Raw genomic sequence first — 21,797 nt, 5'->3', positions numbered from 1 at the left:
ATACCAGCCAGCCAACGGGTGCTGGCGTCCCCCATTCAGGCGGCGGGCGAAGGGACCGGTCTCCTCGCCCCAAACGCGAGCGCCTGGGCCGCCACGGCCTCGCCCCCACGCTCAACCCATCAGCCCTGCTCAATGGGAGCTTTTCGACAAGGTGCTCTGCCCCTTCCTGGGGTAGTTTGGGTCTAAAACAAAGCCAAAGATTGTGCTGATGGGTTCAGGCTCCCCAAGCACTGCCCCACCGCCCCACACAAGCGTTTACCGCTTAAAATAGGGAGTCTTCCCTCCAAAAGAGTGTGTGTGTGTGTGTGTGTGTGTGTGTGTGTGTGTGTGTGTGTGTGTGTGTGTGTGTGTGTGCATCCCATCTTGAGTCTCAATGAGTGGCTTTGCCAGCATTCTCCTATTAAAACTATCACAGAGAAGAAAGGGCCAGGTTAGCATGACCGGGGGTCACTTTATTTGCAGCGGGGATCGCTTGTTAGTAACTGGCCATTAATTTAAAGTGATGTTGACAACCACAAAGATTGCTTGCTTTCTGGGGCTGCATGGCAACGCTTCTGGTTTTCCTGGAACACAATTTAACCGCACACATTTACAAGGATTTTTTCTCCCTTTTTTCCTGAGGAACCTGCCAGGTGGTGGACTCTGGGAGCAGATCCGACGTGCTGGTGAAACGCTCGAAGATTTGAATAAGAAAAAAAAATACACGTCACATTGATGTGGGCTGAGCTCCCATGACCAGTTTAGATCTAATGTAAAGATACTACAGTCTTCTTCTAAAACAAAAAAATCTACAAGATATTAAATAGAATTTGCAATCTTTGCATACACTATAGGTTTCAAAAGGATTGAGAGGAATATCGGATTAAAAGTTTAAAATGCCGCATTGTTTAGGAAATTTGTTTACTGTTACATAAGGATGCCGCAGCAATGGTAACGAGAAGAGAAGGCTTTGTTACCAACCGACCCCACTACTAAAAACACAAAACACTTTACAGGAGTTCAACAAGTATCTGAGATTTCATTGGGTTTCATATGCCTGATATCTTAAGAAACCTTTAACTGTGTGACTTTTAAGCAACTGATAGTTTACACAGTTGTTTACTAGCAAGCTCAGATGACTGGGCCATCGGTCCTGACTATCACTAGAAGGTCTGGGCTGGAAGATCTTGATGGCGGTCTGGGTGGAGATGTTGGGCTGGAAGCCCTGGAAGGTCTGGATGACGTGGGACTGGAAGGTCTGGATGGTGGTCTGGACTGGAAGGTCTGGATGGTGGTGTGGACTGGAAGGTCTGGATGGTGGTGTGGACTGGAAGGTCTGGATGGTGGTCTGAACTGGAAGGTCTGGATGGTGGTCTGGACTGGAAGGTCTGGATGACGTGGGACTGGAAGGTCTGGATGGTGGTCTGGACTGGAAGGTCTGGATGGTGGTCTGGACTGGAAGGTCTGGGAACAGACCATTAATCAGAAGTAGGCTCATCTAGTCCCCTCAGTGCCCTCATATTCAGCAAATAAATGATTATCTCAGTACAAACAATAATTCAAAATTTCACTTTGATTTAAAATTGCGATTCTCTGTGTTTTATTTTATTTTTTAAGTAAAAAAATATATCAAAGACCTACGTATATCATGCCTCTTGTTAATGTTAAGCTATCATGTTTAGTTATGGATGGGAACAGCTGAGATGTTGAAAGAAGCTAGTACATTTAAAATATTTTAGTGAAGGCTTGTTTTTTTTTTTATTAGACTTTGACAGCTGCATAGTAGAGTTCTGTGGTGAACCTCTGTACAGTTTGTACTGTAGTATAGGGATTTTATTAAGCAATATAATTAAATACATTTTTAGCGATACAATTAAATACATTTATCATACTAAAAATGTTCATTCCCATGCGTTTCAATCAAGTTTCATTCCCATACGGCTAACGGAATTTTCTTGTACAATATATGTCTGCAGTTGTCGAGGCCGGCAGAGGACTATGGATTATGGCTTGCATTAAGACAATGTTTCAGTTCTCAAAATGTGCATTTTGATTATGGAGTATGATTGTCATGAATATTCCATAATGTTTTGATAGGTCCGCAATAAGACATGCGTGTTTCGGAATGTTCATAAAAGACGCGAGGTGAAAGCTGCATTTTTAAAAATCCCTTTCAGGAAAATTACTATCGTAACACTAAATATGAAACAACAACAACAATAATGCAACTAAAGTCATGTATTTAGTTCTCTTGATGTAGTTCTACATAATTACATATGGTAAAGCGATCAATAAAATTAATAACGTTTTAACTTATTTTGATGAGCGCATTTTTGATTGCATAACGTTACAGTAGCTCCGTAGCTCTCAAATTCTTCGCCCCTGTCGTTTTCGTTTCTCGAAAATATGGAAATAAAAATTGCACATTTTTTTATTTTTTACTTTTAATATCGAAAAAAATGGGGGAACAGAGAAAAAGAAAAATATTGTTTTGCATCTCAGTTTTAGGAGTCAGTGAGCCTTTTTCAAATCTAAAGTGTATAAGCATAGCAATGCTTTGAAAATAATGTTTACATTTTTATACAGAGCTCGAGACTCTGAAGGGACAGCCCAGCAATACCTAAAACGTGGGGGATCCGCCCAGTCGCCTCTTTAAAAGAATCTCACTAGTGGTCGCCACACAATATGATGCATTTGAAACGTATCGGCTTTGCGAAGGAAAACTGTCACGCAGGACTGACGTCCAAGAAGTGTATAAGCGAAAAAAAACACACACACACACAAAAAAAAACAGGTGCAACAGAGCAAATCACACTAACGTGCATTGTGCAGAACGCTGGGCTTTCTCCGTCTGAAAACCGGGGTTATGTTTAATGCGGAGTTAATATCGATTTAATGCCTGTCAGTGTTCCTCCGTATTTGGGCCTATCGCTAATCTCCTCAGTGCTCGGCCTGGCGACGAGCTGCAGAAACAGATGCTGCGCGAGACCTCAGGGGCTGCACGAAACGACGGCTTAAGGTGTTAAAACTCTCTCTCGAGTAGTCGAATGTTAAGTTAAAACAACACAGTTTGCAAATACCAACAACAATAAGTGATAATGTTCGCGTATTCGTGTGGTTTGTTCAAGCGAGATGGTAGAAGACAACGTTAAGATATTTATGTGTAGAAAAGATCCTGAAATGTGTCGTAATGGGGGTAATTCAGTGCCTGGATTTGGTAAAAGTGAAACAATCGTACATTTGGAAAGCAGAAATTAGTTTCGGTGATGGGGGCTAAACTATATTTCTTACAAACCATCTGCGTGACTGGTGCAACAGAGGGATTTTCAAGTGCGCGCGAGTAATGAAGCAGGCTACTTTAAGCGCGCGGGACTCGCTCCGGGTTCGGGAGGGCGCGGAGGTGCGTCAGCACGCGGCAGCGCCACGAAACGCGACGCGAATCTAACGCTCGTTATGGCTGTCCATGACACGACGCACACAGGTGAATGATTACAGCCTTGAATTAGTTTGAGCTGCAGCAAACACGCAAAGCCAGCCGGCCTTTATCAGTTTGAGGAAAACACATTATTTTGTACTGAGTGCTTATGAATGTATGGCTTATACAACAACAACATATAAGCTGTTGATTATATAAACATTTTATAGCCTTATGCATTGCGTTTATAAATCGATAGTAAACAAAGTTAACGATATTTAAAAAATGCTCCTACAATTTTTTAATGCTAGGCCAAATAAATACAGGCAACTACACATTGGAGTTGTACGTTCTCTCTCTCTCTCTCTCTCTCTCTCTCTCTCCCTCTCTCTCTCACTCACACACACACACACACACACACACACACACAAACGTCAAATTGTAACAAAATAATGCCCCCCACAAGGATTCCTCTACTCAGAACAAATATGCCTGTAAGAGTGGCGTCGACGCGCCCCGCTAAAGAAGCGAGCTCCAGAGCATCGCCTCGAGATCTCGGGTCCACTACATCTGTGCAAAGCAGCAACGCCTGCGCATAATTTCATGGAGATTTACCCACTGTGTCATCGCTCAGGGCTCGAGCGGACTATCTCTTCCAATCCCCCCGCCGCCCGAGATCAGCTCAAAGCGCACGGGTTGACTCCGGGGAGATAAATGCGAAGGTAACCGTTTGAAAATGAATGGTGTGCAGGACAAAACCCCGACAGCGGTCAAACGCCATTAGTCACAGGTCTTATCCGTGGGCTCGGGATTCACTCCTCCCGGCGAATCTGACAGAAAAGAGCGTCTGACCTAATAAAACCTTCCGAGGAGAATTTCTTTTGTTCTCTTTTTTTATAAGCTATTTCGTCAGGAGGGCCATGCGTTGATCGTTCTCTAGCTAAAAGGTTGTGCTTTGCCATAGCGAATTAAATCAAGTCCACGTGTGTCGCAGCACGGGACGCAGCTAGGCTTGTTCCCCGCGCGGGCATTCTTCTCCGCAGCCATCGCATGCCAGTGGAAGAAATACTGAGGAGCTCAGGCTACTGCACACATGCTAATAAGGCCTCTTTGCCTGCGATTAAAACGTGTATGGATAGATATGCATCATATAGGCTACTCGACAGTTTTCGAAAGAAAATATGCATATCCACAAGAATAATACTGGAAACAACAGCCTTATATCATTTTGATTTAAGGTAAAAAGAAACTCCATAATTTCAATAATAATAATAATAATAATAATAATAATAATAATAATAATAACAATAATTTTAACAACACCAACAACCATAATAATAATAATAACAATAAAAACGTATTTTGCTGTTAAGTTTGACTGACTATCCTATCTTGTTTGTACTTTTCTTCCACAATTAGTAATTCATTATAAATTAAAGGAACTAATTAACTAGTTTTTAATTCTTGTGTTGACCCTCTGCCCTATTGATGTTAAACGGTGTGTCTCTTCATAATGCATACTAATCTGCAATGATGTGGTAAATGAATCTGATGAGCCCGGTTTCGTTTTTTAAAGAGACACAGTCGAACGCTTGCTTATGAAGTCTGATTGCGTCATAAATTGCTTTTTGGTCCAATCAGTTCGCGGAGATTTTAGACTGAAAGAAACTCACGCGGAGAACTTTGTTGAACTTCATTGTTAGGGCTGTCACCCCTGAAAAGGCTTCACTAACCGTCCACTATAAAACCTCTTGTGAGGAGAGGGAAGGGTCAGTGTTTTGCCAGTCTACGGACCGCCTGAACCTGCAGGAGCTGAATTCCTCAGCCATATTCCTTTATTTTTATTTTCTTCGGAGACGTCGCGGTGATGCTACCGAGCGTCCTCGCACCACCCGCTATGTACCCCAACCTTCTGCGGCCCCCCGCGGCGCTTTGCTTGCCGCAGACGTTACAGTCTGCGTTTACGGCGCACTCGAGTTTCCTGGTTGAGGACCTGTTGCGGATCAGCCGACCCTCAAGCTACATACACAGGACGGCTCCGTCTCCCACTGCGTCTCCCCCGGCCACAGGGGCCGTGAATTTAAACATCCATTCGTCCTCAGACCCTAAAAGAACCAGCTCGCCGCAAACGTCTCTGTCCAACAACGACCCAAATTATTTGAAGTTCGGAGTAAATGCCATTCTGGCGCCATCAACAAGAAACGGTGAGTCATTTGGTTAATCCAAACTGCTTATTAAATACAGACTGCATGCTCTTTTGCCATTTACTCGTTAATGAAAAAGGTCATTAAATACCCATTTCTATTCATATATATGTATAAATATATTTATATTTACAAATAGACTGTTTCCAGCACTGGGCTACTGTATAAACAGAAAATCACGAGTCCATAACTCGTAGATAATTGTCTTTATGATGTGCAACAGCATCGTCACCACCGGCAGTCCATGGCATGCCCGCGAAAGAATTTCCGTTTCCGTATTTTGAAGCTTCATTCCATCCATTCATCAGGGCGTCGTACTTTCCGGGTGGGTCACCGTCGTTGTTTGTTTGTTTATTTGTGTGTCCGTCACGAGTGTTTATCGCGACATTTTAATATTTCGACAATACCTCCCGAGCCTCCAGGGTTTACGTCAAATGCTGGAATTTTGTAGAACATCCCGAAATCAGTCTCGCTAATTTGATGCCCTATTTAGCAAGCGCAGTGACTGCTGACATTCTGTTCCCCTAATCTACAAATTAGCCGGATTGTCATGGTCCAAATTTAAGGCGGGTCCCTTCTCACAAGGAATCCGCTGGCGTCTCTTCATCGCCGCCTTTTCCCACCGAGCCAGTGCACTTGGCTGCAGATCGGCAACAATGCTTTCAGCACCGTGACCAATTGGTCAGCTCCCTCCGGACAGCCACACGCAGCCCCGCCGTTGACTCGAGCGTGGCTCTGATGGGCATTTACCAGTCATGGACAAATTCCCTATTAGCACCCATTCAGTGTTTCAGTATTCTCACAAGACCATAGCGGTGTGCCTTCGTGGGACGCCCGAGCTAAAGATCTCAAAATGAACCGAGAGGTTGCTGGAAGCCGAACGGAAGACAAAAGAGGTCGCGTACATGCTGATCGCCTGCTGTTTAAAAAAAATAAACGGAAAAAAAGGGGCAAAACGCATATTCAATGCCGCGAGCTCAGCCTAGACTGAGCCTACGTAGAACTAGAATGGAGTGCCTAGAGATTTAGAACCTATACGGCCTGCACATTTCAACGAGACAGATACAACTGTAGAGCTGAAAGTTTTTTATGCTTTCGATTTTAGCCTAATATCTGCAGGTCTAGACATATAGATATGTCCCACATATGGATATGTCCCACATATAGATATGTCCCCTATACCAAACCCAAACTGTCTTTGACAATACTCTGAAATAGTTCGCGCGCTTATTCAGATAATAGAGTGCTTCTTTTCACAGTCTCGTGAATACGTCAACAAAACATCTCTAGCAGAGACATCTTTTCGGGTTCATTTAAGGAAAATAATTTGGTGGCAAAACATTATTTTTTTAAAAAGATCCCCGCCGTCAGTATTCTTCCAATGATCTTGGCATGCAGTTGTGTTTAGTTTCGAAGTGTAAATCTCTTTTGTTGGCGTAATATATGGCTTTGGTGGCCTGCCCTAAGCCTTTTCAGTTACTTCATTACTACACAATTACCGTCTACGCTTCATTAGCACTTGGCCCTTCCGCTTGAGAACAGTGAAAGGCCTTTTTATCATACCAATGCTTCTTCTGAGGCAAGCAATGTGCTAATTAGCTGCTTCGTTCCACTGCACCCAAACGGATCGCATTGAATAACGTCAGGCCAGCAAAACCCACTTTGTATCTGTTGGTCTCCATCCGACAGCCTAGATGATGTCCTTTTTGTTTCTCCAGCCTCGACCTCCGTGGTTCCCATACCTGGGACCTTCTCGTGGCCGCTGACGGCGAGAGGCAAGCCAAGGAGAGGAATGCTGCGGCGGGCGGTCTTCTCGGACGTACAGCGTAAAGCCCTGGAAAAAATGTTTCAAAAGCAGAAGTACATCAGCAAGCCAGACAGAAAGAAACTGGCCACGAAACTCGGCCTAAAAGACTCTCAGGTATGTCTTTAGCGGCTCCAAACCCAGGGCTGCACCTGCGCGCTCCTTAGACAGGCGCATACACACGACATGTGTTCGCTCACACTTGATGCTGTTTCTAGGTCAAAATTTGGTTCCAAAATCGAAGAATGAAATGGCGCAATTCCAAAGAGAGGGAGCTTTTGTCTTCTGGGGGCTGCCGAGAGCAAACGCTGCCAACAAAAATGAACCCCAACCCAGACCTTAGCGACGTGGGGGAGAAGTGCGAGACCGACGGCGACAGTCTTCGGAGAAACAGCCCGCGCGGGGCCTTCTGTCACCCCCACGCACAAAACGTGCTTGTAAGCAGTCCGGGTTTGCACCTCGCGTCACCGTCGCACTCCAGCAAGCACTCCGACTCCTCCGACTCAGAGGACGAAGAAATCACCGTGTCATAGCCACAAAATGCCGACTACGTTCCTATGAATAGCTCCTAATTAGGCACAGCCTTACGCACGACGAGGCGAGACCGCACGGGGAACGCGAGCTGAGCGGATAGAAATGCTGTAGCAAACAGGCCCGTGTGTCCAAAACGGAACAGTCGAGCTGTTCGTTCAGCTGAAGAGCCTGCACTGTGGCGTTTGCTGCGTTTTTGCAGCTGGGAAGATTTTGTACGCCGCTTTGTGCGCATATTTTGAATATTATGTATAGAATGTTTTATAGCTTCATGCCTTTCCTGATTTCTTCCCTTTTAGGTTTTCCACATTTAATCTAAAATATGTAGATGATAAATGTATAACTTATATTATTTTGTACGTTGTTTTCAAAATGAAATGTATATACTTGAAATAAATATTTTTGCATATTAAAATTCAAATAGGAAAAAAAACTTTCTTTTCTTTCCATCAAACGGCATCATAAACGAACGTCATGTTTTTATTTACCCCGCTTATATGATTTATGACGTCAGCATCCGATAACAACAAGTGCTTGGTTACCACAAGCGTCATAAATGAAACCTCCTGTGCAGTAGAGACGTCACAGCTTTGGTTAGCATATCACCAATCAGGACCTTACTGTGTCTGAACTATGCACAGTTTAGCCTGTGCCGCGATGTACGTAAAGACAATTAGCCAACTACTTTCACTTACTCAAGTAGGCGTTAGCAAGTATAAAAACATCGCGATGTCATGAATGTTCCTTTTTGATGCACCCCCGTGTTTTATGGATGCTGGTTGTATTTGGTTAAGAGAGAAATTGTGCCCCAGAACTTCAGTGCCTTTTTAGATCAGAAGTGCCATCTAGGATCACTGACTCTATACGTCCTCGTGAATATGCAAACTATGGATAGAGTAACTTATCAGTTGTGTCAGTAGTGGCCTCACTAGCTCTTTCACCAAACCTTGTCAAATAAGAGGAAATAATACTGAATAATTTCCAAATCGGTTTGACATCAGGCTGTCACATTTATTCTAAAAGGAGTTACATATTGAAAATATAATACTGAACCAACTCTACAGGTGGCAGGAAACACAGCTGGACATGAATCCTTTATTCCATTTTCCTTACAGAGCTGTTAGAAAACAAGAGTATGTAAAAACACGAAGTACAAGTGAAAATATAGAAAAACAAAAAACATTAATTCCTCAAGAATTAGCATTGCAATGCCTTGCAAAGCCTTTGCAAGCATTCTGACAGTATTGTCATCTAATCTTCTTCTAATTCTTATCTAAATAATTTAGTTAAAATATGATTTAAGAAACTTAAAAGGGCGACACAAAACATTTGCTCAGGAACATCTGTCGCCACAACAGATAAAAGATATGGATACAATGCAATAAATCAAGAAGAGTTACTGCATAGTGTCATTTTATTCTACAGAACCGCTGGGAAAGTCTCAACATGTTTTAATAAAATGTAACATGAAAGTGAGAACCCGAAGAATCTTCATGATTGAACAAAGTGTGGTCCAAACAAAGAAACATCAAGGACATCATTTCCAGTGTGAGAGACGAGCTAGTGAGATCATACTCCAGTCCTGTGTGAGACGAGCTGGTGAGATCATACTCCAGTCCTGTGTGAGACGAGCTGGTGAGATCACACTCCAGTCCTGTGTGAGACGAGCTGGTGAGATCACAATCGTCCTGTGTGAGACGAGCTGGTGAGATCATACTCCAGTCCTGTGTGAGACGAGCTGGTGAGATCATACTCCAGTCCTGTGTGAGACGAGCTGGTGAGATCATACTCCAGTCCTGTGTGAGACGAGCTGGTGAGATCACACTCGTCCTGTGTGAGACGAGCTGGTGAGATCATACTCCAGTCCTGTGTGAGAAGAGCTGGTGAGATCATACTCCAGTCCTGTGTGAGACGAGCTGGTGAGATCACACTCGTCCTGTGTGAGACGAGCTGGTGAGATCATACTCCAGTCCTGTGTGAGACGAACTGGTGAGATCACATTCCAGTCCTGTGTGAGACGAGCTGGTGAGATCATACTCCAGTCCTGTGCCATGTGCACACCAGCCCTCTGCTTAAAGCCAAACCTCTCATAACCACATGAGCACCGGGGTCTACCACGTATGTGTCACTGAGTGGGTCTGTGTATGTCGGCGTAACCCTGCACACTCAAAAATGCTTCTGCATGCAGTGATGCAAAACCACGTCTCACAAAAGGAGTTCCTTTACTGCTGCACCTGCAGTCCAAATACTCAAAACCTACTCACGCACTCAGATCAGAGAAAGCTGGCCGTCCTGGCACAGTTTCCACCGGCTGTTCTCAGATCAGAGAAGGGGCTTAGAGAAAGCGCATGGTCGGGCAGACATCAAGACTCAGAAGGCAGTAGGATACTGGAAAAGTCAGTCTGCTACAATTCCAGCCGTACCAGATGATAACACCAGCACAACCTAATCACTAGGCTGTATTAACCTGTCTTTACTTGCCTTTAATGTCAACGCATAACTATTCAAATCTTCTGGACAAAGGAGCACCAAACATCCAGGTGTACCCTGTAGTGCTGGGTTACAAACATCACCACTCTGAGTAACACATCTGCATTCATCTATCCAGACCTGCTGCGAGGGCACAGGAGAATAATGCCAAAGCCTGGCCAACTACCCACCACAGCCCTCACGAGCAAGGATGCCACACACAGGCCATGCAACCGATGACCACGTATGAGATTACGTTTGCTGGTACGATAGCAGTAAGGCACTGTCTGGGAGGATTAGCACCAAATACCATGTTTCCCCAGAATGAGTGACTCTCACAGAAAGTACCGCGCGCAAACACACACACACACACACACACACAAAGTCAGAAAACATTTTACAAGAATGTTCATAAATACACAAGAAGAACATAAAGAACATTACTGTCAGTGAGCAAAATTCAAAACACAACTGCATTTCGGTTTGCATTAAAACTGAATCCCACACTGACACAGAGCACAGCTGGGCAGAACTGGGCCATGGAACACGCTAATGGCGCCATCTACTGTCCATTTCGGAGAACTACAGCGATCCTCACTGGAACAGTTTTGCTGTTGGCACTGGAATGTTTTAGCAGTTTAAACCAAAGCGTGACATGACAATTGGTTCCTCACAGCCTTAGTTTATGATGCTTGTGGTGAAACACACTCAGATTTAATCTGTGTTCGCTTCAAATGTCTGTCATCACATAGCTGAAGTTTATAACGTAGACTCCTCAGTTCTGTTCCTTCACTGGCAATTGCCATTTCATAGGTTCTTTAGTTTTGATAAGGGATTATACCTAACAGATTACTTGGCATTCATATTGACCTCTCTGTAAATAACTTGTGCTTCAATTGTTTCAAGAGGGGTCTAAGACGTCGTCTAGGTTACTGTTGCTGTCGTAGCTTGGTGGGCCGGCACATTGGGATGCCTCCTTCAGACTCATCAGCATATTCATCTAGGATAATGAGAAGAGGTCAAATATCAAATGGAGTCCACATACTGCTCACTCACACAGGCTAAGCCCCTCGACCCCAAATTTAAACATCAAAATACACATACACACACCCACACACACACACACTTCTAGATATAGCATTTAACAATACACATCATCAGAGGTGCTACAGACACCAGAAAACATGAGTAATTATAGTATGACATACAGAAGTAATATAGATCATACAGTGTGGTTCCAGCTCTCCAGCACAATTTATTACTGAAACCGAAAGTTTGAATTTTTGATTATTGACAGCAATATTGGATGAGCCACACAGGAATTGCTGCTTTTTCTACACAAGTAAACAACTACACACAACTAGACAACTACACAGAACTGGTGAAGAACCAAACCTGCAGGCAGCAGCCCACCTGCTGGTGCTCTGGTAAGCAGCGTAGGGAGGACCGTGTACAAAACATGCTGTAATCCTTACACAACCATCGGCCCTAAATACAATGAGGTCTCTGCTTTTGGTGCAGAGCAACAAGCAAGCACAGTGCGCAGGGGCGTAACACTGATCTGTGGTTGGATGGCAATCTCACCAGTGGGTCGGCCTCTGAGCTGTCCTGTGTGGTCTGCTGTCCCAGGCCTGGGACTCGAGCCGGGCCGTAGCCATCGAAGCCCACGTCCTCAGGCCGGAGATGTAGCAGGGAGGACCAGCAGGGCTGCAGGGATATGGGAGTCCACGGATAAGACTCCATTACCCAGCATGCTGGGTCCTCCCACGCTGCCTTCCTACCGTACAGCTGAGACACACGCACACACACAGACACACACACATTTATACACACACACAAACACAAACGCCCGCACACAATACACACACACAAGCACAGGCAAGATTAATTTAAAAAGGCTTTCTGCGTAGCTATATAGCTTTGCAACCAAGACTCCATCCTCCTTTAAGAGGAGTGGGCAGCGTGTCTGCATTCGACTCGTCTGGTGGTGAAAACATTGACCTAGTGAAGCAAGTATTTCTATGGCCTCAGTTCCTTTTAAAACAAACATAAAGATGTGTTGTAAACATGTGTCCTGTAAACATGGCATGCTGTGTGCTCCCACCTGCAGACCCTCCCGCACGGCCTCCAGCAGGTAGGGGATGATGGAGTAGTTCCACAGGTCTGTGAACCACACCTGAGATCCCTCCACATCCATGGGACAGGACAGGAAGAGGCGGGGCCCTGGCATGGAAAAAGGAAGTGGGGTTGGACGGGGGGGGTTGACTGTGGATTTCAAGCTGAGCTTTTCTTTAATGAACTGGACCCGCTGTGTCTCTCGACACACCCATTGTTGACTTCTTCGACAAGAACGATTGGCTGTGGATGAGCTCACCGATGGTGACATCAGAGGAGCTGTGCATCTCCAGGAAGCGGTTCAGATGCTGCCAGACACATGGGATCCACTCGATGATCTTCACCAGCTCGCCATTCCGCACGCGGCTGCCGATCTCCGTTTCCAGAAGCTTCCGGCGCAGGAAGCGTCCCAAGAAGCCCTTCACTGGCTCAGTGTGGTTAGCATACAGCACCCACCTGAAACATACACACACAGGCCAGGTTACTGCACAGCAACAACAGAACACGATGGTCTGCTGCCCTCTTGTGGACGATCCCAGACACGCAGCGACAACGCTGCCTAATTAAGTAAAGTTTATAATAAAAGACCGATAATGAAAAGAATAATGTGAATATCTGATTCTGGCAGGCATTTGGTGTCTCAGTCGCGCACAGGAATCTTACCGGAAATTATGATACAGATGTAGATTTGGGGCAGACGATGCCACCCGATTCATAGTGCCAATGACGTAAGGGCTGTGATGGAGAACGCAGAAGGTTAACGATTACCGAACCATGTTCATGCACTGCCTGTTCCAGCATCGTATGGCTTTTCCCATAGCAATCAGCCGTCTCCAAAACATTTTACTCTTAAAGGACCCGCAACACGGTCCGTACGGGGTTGACACTCACCAGCGGTGATGTTTACAACTCAGTAGGCCATTGAAAACATCTCCCAGAGGGCCGAGGTGGTGCAGGTTGTCCAGGATGATGACCCGAGGTGGGGTCCTGGTCCCGGCCCCGGAGCTGCTGCCGCACGCTTCCGTCAGGTTAGACAGGTAGTGCTTCACTTCCTGCGCGACACACAGCTGTCAGCATCACGGACACCGGCACAGCCTCGCTGCACGGGTCCGAGGAGACCGCACGCTTCCAAATGACCAGCATGATACCAAATCTTTTTGGAAGGTTAATTCAATTCTTTTTCTCTTTTAGTTAAACATGCGATTGCATGCACCTCAATTTGTAAAAGACTTGAAAGATTGGAAAAGATTCTACAGAATTCCGTGATCCGGGATTAGAAATCCGTGAAAACCTCTTCTACGCCTCTTCCCTCCCGGCTGGTTCCGCCTCACCTTTCTGGAGTTGTTGTCTATGCTGAAGGTGGTGATGGCCCTGTCGGCTAGCGAGTGCCCTTCTAGCAGGACCAGGTGTTCGGCCAGCCTGGCGGCCAGGAAGGTCTTGCCAGTGCCGGGAGGACCGGAGAGGATGACGCGGCCGTGCTCCCGGAGCTGCGACACGCAGCGCTGCAGGACGGCCTTCGGGATGAGCGTCTCGAAGGCCAGCGTGTCCTGACTGTTCTCTGCCGCGCCTCCAGGGGGAGACAGAGGACATGGTCACCATGGTTACCAGTCCACATCCTGGAGATTTAAGACTAATATATCTGATCCAGCTAGTGAGGGCTTCAGAAAACACGGATTAAGATGCTGTTGGCGGACTACGGTGGCCCATTAGCAGGAAAACAGATTTACAAAGACAGATCTAGGATCAGCCTTGGGAGATGTGTCAATGGCAAAATTTGAGCAAAAAGGCATTAAACTGTTCTGGAATCAGCTGGATATACTTTGCTGCAAGTATAAAGATGACGTGAGTATTAGGTGTGAGTGTTCTGCGGAGTCCTGGCTGGATTTTGTGGTTGCATTAATTCTTTCTGCTGCTGTGAGTTCATGAACAAAACTATGGGGAGGACTTTGATTTTCTGGACCTAGACGGCAGGACAAATTTGATAAATCTTTAATACAATGACCACAACCTGGCAAGAACAGAAGAAGAGCAAGATGCCCGTGTGTAGCAGGCCCCATACGCACCTTTCAGCCTGACAGAGATGGTGTCGCTGTCCCCCACCAGATAGCCACAGGGCAGGAGCTCGGGGGTGTGTGTCGGGCCCGTGCGGTGGACGTCTCCGATGCTGTAGCCCAGCACGCTGTCTGCGCTCAGGTCCAGGTGTGACACTGGGTCCACATTGGTGATGTACTCCTGCACAGGTGGAGACACACACACACACACACACACACACACACACACACACACCGGTCAAGAAGAGTCACGAGTCTTAAACTCAAAGTTGATTATTTAGTTATTCATCCTAAGGCACATTTCTTTGTAACTGCTGTGTTGCTCGATGAGTACACTGAAGCTAATATGAAGGGTTTGGGTTCACAGGGGTAGGGAGTGAGTGTCTGGAGTGTAAGGGGTTAATGAATTTTGGAACATTAAGTCTCAGTGCTGACTGAACCTGGAACAGGTGTCAGTGCTGACTGAACCTGGAACAGGTGTCTACTGTACCTTGAACAGGCGCCTGACTACGCCATCTAACACCTCCCACTTGGTTTTGCCACTAACGCCGATACAGCCAATCAGGAAGTGGCGTGGTCTGCAGTCCTGTGAGGACCAGAGGAAGAAACAGGGATAAAGTAAACAGGTCTAAAGTGAACAGGGCTAAAGTAAACAGGGCTAATGTAAACAGGGCTAAAGTAAACAGGGCTAAAGTAAACAGGGCTAAAGGAGTAAACAGGGCTAATGTAAACAGGGCTAAAAAAGTAAACAGGGCTAACAAAGTAAACAGGCTAATGTAAACAGGGCTAAAAAAGTAAACAGGGCTAATGTAAACAGCAGGGCTGGTCGATCTACTTCAGTTGCTTACGGTGATTAACCCAAATTAAATCCAAATGCAAAGCTCCCGATATTTTAGGGTGGAGAGCTGATCTGTGATTTGACCATGTGACCTGGTACCAGGTACCCAGTGCACTGATAACAGTTCAGTGGCACCCTGCAAATACACAAACATGTTTACACTACAGAAAATCACAGATATACATGTTAGAAATCCCAGCAACTGGAACACACACATCGGTGGTGAGCAGCCCTGCTTCTGGAGATCAGTACCTACACCAAGACACGCATGGGTCAGTACGGGTCAGTACCTACACCTGGACATGCATGGGTCAGTGTGTGTGTGTGTGTGTGTGTGTGTGTGTGTGAGTTCACCTCTTTCCTGGGCTCTGTCTCCATACTGACCACCACCTTAACATGGGATCCCTCTGACCACGAGCAACCATCCCCACTGTCTTCCAGCAGCATGTCTGACATCACGTACACACACACACACACACACACACACGCACACGCACACACGCACACACACACACACACACACACACACACACACACACACACACACACACACTTACACTTGTCATTTGTAGTTTGCTATGCTTGTATCTCCTTCTCCATCAGCCTGGTTCTCTGCCTTCCTGACTATTTGTTTACGTATGTGGGGTTCATGTGTGTAAGTACAAACACGTAAGCATTTCTATTTGTGTGTGTGTGTTTGTATATCTTTGTGTGCGTTTACCTTGGTTTACGTGTGTAAGTATGTATGCTCATGCAAGTGTGTGTGTGAACATGTTTCCGTACGTGTGCGTGTGTATGTGTGTATGTACATGCTTCCATACACGCGCAGGGGTGTGTGTACGTGTGTGAGAACCTTTCTGTACGTGTGTGGGTGTGTGTGCATGTGCGTTTGAGTGTATGTGTGTGAACATTTCTTTACGTGTGTGTGTGTGTGTGTATGTGTGTGTGTATGAACATGTGCCCGTATGTGTGTGTTTGTGTGCTTGAATATGTTCCCATATGTGTGTGTGTGTGTGTGTGTGTGTACGTGTGTGATAAGTGTGTGTCCTTACCCAGGCTCGTGGACTCAGTCAGGTTGATCTGAGGGGGCAGGCCCAGTGTTGGGGGCGTGAGGGGTCCCTGTGCTGTGGTTGCACTACAGCTCCCCCTGGTGTCCATCCTTAGACGGTCATTCTCAGTCTTCAGCTTCTCAATTTCCATCTGCCCTCACAAAACACAGGCAGACAGGCAGAGTGTGAGAGCAGGAGAGCACGCAGACACACAGGGAGGTGAAAAGGGAGGTGAGCAGTGTTCTCACATATGACTGATAACGCGGATGTATAGTTATTGATTAGATATGACTGACAATGCGGTTGTATAGTTATTGATTAGGTATGACTGATAACGCGGATGTATGGTTATTGATTAGATATGACTGACAATGCGGTTGTATAGTTATTGATTAGGTATGACTGATAACGCGGATGTATGGTTATTGATTAGATATGACTGATAACGCGGATGTATGGTTATTGATTAGATATGACTGATAACGCGGATGTATGGTTATTGATTAGATATGTTTGATAACGCGGATGTATGGTTATTGATTAGGTATGACTGATAACGCGGATGTATAGTTATTGATTAGATATGACTGATAACGCGGATGTATAGTTATTGATTAGATATGACTGATAACGCGGATGTATATTTATTGATTAGATATGATTGACAATGCGGATGTATAGTTATTGATTAGATATGATTGACAGTGCGGATGTATACTTATTGATTAGATATGATTGACAGTGCGGATGTATATTTATTGATTAGATATGATTGACAATGCTGGCTCTGACAGGAGTGATGTAAAGGGGGTGGGGTCCAGATGGAGGAGGCGGGGTCAGTGGAGCAACTCTGCCACTAACCTGCATGCGGCTCATGGACTCTCGGAGCTGGTCAAGCTGGTGGGCGGAGCTTAGGGCCTCCAGTCTAATGTCGGTGAGCTTCATGTCCTTATCCCGCAGTTCACTACGCAAATGCATGACTGTTTCTGCATCGCTATCCATACACTCTGAGATCCTGGGATGCATCACGCAGAGGCAGAGACACACACACACACACACACACACACACACACACAAGCAAGCCAGCACAGATGCACACCCACAAACATATACAAACACAGTACATCAGCCATGGTGTTTGGTCTATCACAGTGATGATCTAAAAACTGCTATCAGAAGTCTGTTAATAGTTAATTACAGAATTATTAAAATCACCCAGATGTAACAATCAGTAGGTCACACAAGTCCTGTTTAAAATGTTAATAATCAGACTGTTTAGTGGCACTGAGCACCTCTGAAGAAACGGTGATATGATCAGATCTGACCACGCAGCAGGCAGAATCAAGCAATTACTGCACACTGGATCTTTGTGATTTGAACAGAATCAGGATACACTGTAATCTCTGCTCTGGGATCATTGCACCATCAGATTTAGAAATGCCAGGCTTGGACCAATCTGTGATTCTGTTCTAGAGATTTTTTAATTGATTTTGTTTATTGTTGTGGTCTCTGTTACCGGGCTAGAGAATGGTTACGGCCCCATCCACTTCCGTAAGCAGGGAGCGAGGAGAGGACAGGGCTATGCACACACACACACACGCACACGCACACACACACGCACACACACACACATACACACACACACATGCGCACGCACACACGCACATCAAAAATCACCATCTTTACATCGACATCTCCAGAGTTAACCTGGTTTGTCCCAGGTAGTCACAACTGGCTCAGATACACCTGCCACAGATGCACTGTGGGTGCTAAGCCAGCTGTGCAGAAACATCACACGTGTAAACATTTAATTGACGCTTTTATCCAAAGCAGCTTACGATTCTGACTGAGCACAGCTTGAGTAATTGAGAGTTAAGGGTCTTGCTCAGGGGCCCAACAGTGGCAACCTGGCAGTGGTGGGTCTTGAACTGGCGACCTTCGACCTTAATCACTGAGCTAACCAAGGTGAGTCTTGTGTCTCCACAGTGCCAGGAGAAGAGCACAGAGCTTACAGTGAGCTGGACTGCGAGAGTCTGAGCAGTGGGCCGGAGGCTGGCGTGCGTCCGTACTGGAGTCGGGGCGAGGCAGGCTGGGAGGAGTCGGTCCCCTCCTCCACGTCTGAGTGCGACGAGGCGGACCTGACCACGGACTTCTTCCCAAAGGCCTGCTTGAAGGAGCTCCTTAGCTGAGGGGGGGAACAGACCATGTGAGACAACGCTGAGAATTCTGAGGAAAAGGCTGGGAACTAGCTTGTCTCCCGTTCCAAAACGAAAAAGTTGAAAATCATACTTGTCAGCTGAAGCTTTCAGTTGAGTCATACTGGTCTCCTAGTTCTCCTTCTCGTTATGAACACTGGTTGATTACTGGTTGATTAGTGTATATTATAGGATTATAAATAATTCTTCCATATGCATCATAAACAGGGATGCTGAGGCCTCAGTCATATCCCCTAAAAATCTTTTCTACAGCTGTGAGACCTGCCACGCTATTTCAGCCATCTTCAAAAGTTTGTACTTTTAGTGGTTAATTTGTTCCTAACTGGATGAAGGGTGTGGATGACTTCTATGAAATAACAGCATCTTGCTCACAAAGCAAACACACTTTAGCAGCACACCCGACTGTGTTTGACAATGAGCCAGTCTGGGGCAGGAATTGCAAACATTCCAACGGCAACTGAGCGACCTGTCGGTGTCGGCACCTCAAACCGGGAGGAAGCCTTTACTCATAAACCTGTCCAATGACACATGGGCGCGTGAGAGAAAAGAAAAGAAAAGCCATATTTCAATATTCCATATAATGACCTCACAGTGAATAGCGGGAGCCAACAGGTCCAGTGCCACGGAGCTGGAGAATCTGTACAGGTGGCGACCGGCCACAAATCCCTCCCTCATCAGGAGCAGCAGGTGTCACACCCCCATCCTGCTCAATCACACAACACTTTCCTTTGTTTTCTCTAACACACCTGGCTCAGCTCGGAGGGCCTACTAACCACATGTGTAAACATTCCAAGAGTCCTAATCCTGCCATGACTCACACAGATCATTTCACCTCATAATTCCTCCTAACTGACAGATCTAAACAGTCATTAAACAGTGTTCAGTTCTGACTGGACAGACGGCCCCTGAAGCATGGGCCCCGCCCACTACCTGAACATCCCACTTAGCCCCACCCACTACCTCAATATCCCACTCAGCAAGTTTTAACACTGAATTCGCTATAACGGTGTCCACTAATGAACAGCTAAGCTAACAGACGTCCGGGCAATGGTAGCCAAGTTTCTGTGAAACTCCTCCTCCTCCTATGGTCCTCCAATAGGGCCATACAACTCTTTACAACTGAATGAGCACAAGAAAACACTACTGGCTGTGACAGAACTCATCATTTTGATCTCACTAAGGATTTTACACCCAGTCTAACATTTCTGCAACATCAAAGCAACCCTTAACCAAAGACCTGGCCAGGAGGGGGTGGCAGAGAACAGGAGTATGCCACAGAAACCTAGCGAAACCCCTCGGTGTTGAGATTTCCTCCTGAACAGGAGGGCTGGGTGAAGACGAGGAGCTCTGTTAGTGTGAAGCGGTGAAACTGTCTCAAGAGGTTCGGACACATCTCCTGAGTGAGGACATCACCACAGTTTCGTAGGTGCCCCAAACGCAAGAACGCTAGCAGAAAGAAACCCTCGGTCAGATTCAGCCTTGTTATGAGACAAAGAACTCTCAGTATATTGAATCTCCTAACCCTAACCCAGCTGAAAACACACCCACATACCTGGGGTACCGAAATGTTTGTGAAATTCAGAAGAATGACAAAACTTGTCATGAAACACATGATAAAGCAATGTAGCAGTAAGCAACTCATGTGGAGTGGAGTTTATTGGAGTAAATGAATGAAGTGGTTCGCGGCACAAGCAAGATCAAAGTGTTTAGAAGAACTTTGACGACAAAATGGCTACAAAATCTACTGAAAACATCCAAGCAATGCAAAATTGGCAAGATGTGGTGTTCCAGAGCTGAGAACAAGCTGGAAGAAGTCTGTTCACCAAGGACACCAGGACACCAGGACACCAGGGAACGTGTGCGACCCGAAGCAGGGGTGGAGCGAGGAAGACTCACCCAATTCCTCCTCTTCTTCCTGTTCTTGGCGTCGTGTTCAAGGCCGCCGGCCACGTTCGAGCAGTTGGACACAGTGGCGATGCTGTCTGAGGAGCATGGCTGCTGAATCTGCAGCTCCTCCATGGGCTGAGACCCACTGCTGGAGTCTACACAGAACACATGTACATGAGAGAGAGAGAGAGAGAGAGAGAGGGAGGGGTAGAGAGGGCGAGAGAGAGAGGGAGTGGGAGAGAGAGAGAGAGAGAGAGAGAGAGAAAGAGAGAGAGAGGGAGGGGTAGAGAGGGCGAGAGAGAGAGGGAGGGGGAGAGAGGGAGTGGGAGAGAGAGAGAGAGAGAGAGAGAAAGAGAGAGAGAGGGAGGGGTAGAGAGGGAGAGAGAGAGAGGGAGGGGGAGAGAGGGAGTGGGAGAGAGAGAGAGAGAGAGAGAGAGAAAGAGAGAGAGAGGGAGGGGTAGAGAGGGAGAGAGAGAGAGGGAGGGGGACAGAGAGAGAGAGAGAGAGAGAGAGAGAGAGAGAGAGAGAGAGAGAGAGAGAGGAAGAGATTTTTGAAATTTCACAATAAACTTTATTAATCAATTACAATGTACAAAAACACACCATTCAAACACACCTTACAATAAAAAGAAAAAAAAATTAAATAAAAAAATCACCAAAAAAAAAGAGAAGGAGAAAAAGGGAGAGAGTGCATGAGAGAAAGAGATTAAAAATTAAAAACCATCACACTATGGATCCCGTAATCAAACACTCTCCAACAACAAACAGAGTTACCAGATCTGCAAATTAAAAAAAAGAAGCTTTTGATTGTTTTTGGCATACTGGACTATTTTATCAAATTGTAAAATGTGGTAAAGTATAAGACATCATCAAATCTATACATTTCAATAATAAATGTGGAATAAGAGAATACTTCACTCAAGGGTACGTGGTTAGACTGGGCCACAGTCCAACTCTGTTAGCAGGGTTTCTGGAACAGTCTACAGCCCCTGGTCTCAGCCTAAACAACATAGCAGTGACCTGTCTGCTCTCCGCAAATGACCCCATAGAACAGGGGCTACAGCACCAGCTGGGCCTGCTGGAGCGGTTCTGTCAGAACCAGGCCCTGACTGCCAGTCTGGACAAAACCAAAGTTTCTATCTTCTAGAAAAAAAGCCAGGAGTCAGGAAAACAGGCTCCTTCTCCCGCTAGGAAATACCGGCCCAGAGCATCTGCTGCATTAGGATAACCTAAGTCCTT

General features: G+C 45.9%; 2 protein-coding genes and 1 long non-coding RNA gene across 8 annotated transcripts in view; 1 reads left to right on the top strand and 2 right to left on the bottom strand.

Moving 5' to 3' along the window:
• Window positions 1–446: 446 nt before the first annotated feature.
• LOC145651752 (uncharacterized) lies at window positions 447–7,761 on the bottom strand. Its single transcript, XR_014117699.1, has 3 exons — window positions 7,555–7,761; window positions 7,260–7,432; window positions 447–1,443 (listed from the first exon to the last, which is right to left on the bottom strand). It is a non-coding gene; the product is annotated as an uncharacterized LOC145651752 (long non-coding RNA).
• dbx1b (developing brain homeobox 1b) lies at window positions 2,301–8,340 on the top strand. Of its 2 annotated transcripts, XM_027017179.3 has the most exons (4): window positions 2,301–5,598; window positions 5,822–5,923; window positions 7,317–7,519; window positions 7,621–8,340. In XM_027017179.3, the coding sequence occupies exons 1-4, from the start codon at window positions 5,262–5,264 to the stop codon at window positions 7,933–7,935; spliced, it is 957 nt and encodes a 318-aa protein (XP_026872980.2). In that variant the 5' UTR covers window positions 2,301–5,261; the 3' UTR covers window positions 7,936–8,340. The 2 variants fall into 2 exon arrangements, with proteins under 2 accessions (XP_026872980.2, XP_035387892.1); XM_035531999.2 differs by lacking the exon at window positions 5,822–5,923.
• Window positions 8,341–8,919: 579 nt separating this feature from the next.
• The window catches only part of nav2b (neuron navigator 2b), a 76,452-nt gene continuing 63,574 nt past the window's right edge, over window positions 8,920–21,797 (bottom strand). For 4 of the 5 annotated variants that reach the window (XM_081699372.1, XM_035531994.2, XM_081699374.1 and 1 more), the window contains 15 exons: window positions 20,568–20,713; window positions 18,468–18,640; window positions 17,972–18,034; window positions 17,317–17,470; window positions 16,459–16,606; window positions 15,761–15,855; window positions 15,059–15,154; window positions 14,581–14,749; window positions 13,849–14,084; window positions 13,409–13,569; window positions 13,181–13,252; window positions 12,777–12,973; window positions 12,507–12,625; window positions 11,987–12,190; window positions 8,920–11,402 (listed from right to left, as the gene is read on the bottom strand). In XM_081699372.1, coding sequence (XP_081555498.1) covers window positions 11,304–11,402; window positions 11,987–12,190; window positions 12,507–12,625; window positions 12,777–12,973; window positions 13,181–13,252; window positions 13,409–13,569; window positions 13,849–14,084; window positions 14,581–14,749; window positions 15,059–15,154; window positions 15,761–15,855; window positions 16,459–16,606; window positions 17,317–17,470; window positions 17,972–18,034; window positions 18,468–18,640; window positions 20,568–20,713 — 2,132 coding nt within the window. In that variant the 3' untranslated portion in view covers window positions 8,920–11,303. The remainder of the gene's footprint in view (window positions 11,403–11,986; window positions 12,191–12,506; window positions 12,626–12,776; window positions 12,974–13,180; window positions 13,253–13,408; window positions 13,570–13,848; window positions 14,085–14,580; window positions 14,750–15,058; window positions 15,155–15,760; window positions 15,856–16,458; window positions 16,607–17,316; window positions 17,471–17,971; window positions 18,035–18,467; window positions 18,641–20,567; window positions 20,714–21,797) is intronic. The other variant, XM_081699373.1, reaches the window with a different exon arrangement.

This window comes from Electrophorus electricus, chromosome 16, assembly GCF_041902795.1.
Source record: "Electrophorus electricus isolate QZ-2024a chromosome 16, ASM4190279v1, whole genome shotgun sequence".
Lineage (NCBI taxonomy): Eukaryota > Metazoa > Chordata > Actinopteri > Gymnotiformes > Gymnotidae > Electrophorus > Electrophorus electricus.
This window is presented reverse-complemented; position numbering and strand designations above follow the sequence as displayed.

Bases quoted from the DNA above. Each gene is read 5' to 3' on its own strand.
- dbx1b (XM_027017179.3), top strand. From the start codon at position 5,262: ATGCTACCGAGCGTCCTCGCACCACCCGCTATGTACCCCAACCTTCTG. The intron at 5,599-5,821 runs GTGAGTCATTTG...GATGTGCAACAG, and splicing joins GGCGCCATCAACAAGAAACG to CATCGTCACCACCGGCAGTC. The intron at 5,924-7,316 runs GTGGGTCACCGT...TTGTTTCTCCAG, and splicing joins CAGGGCGTCGTACTTTCCGG to CCTCGACCTCCGTGGTTCCC.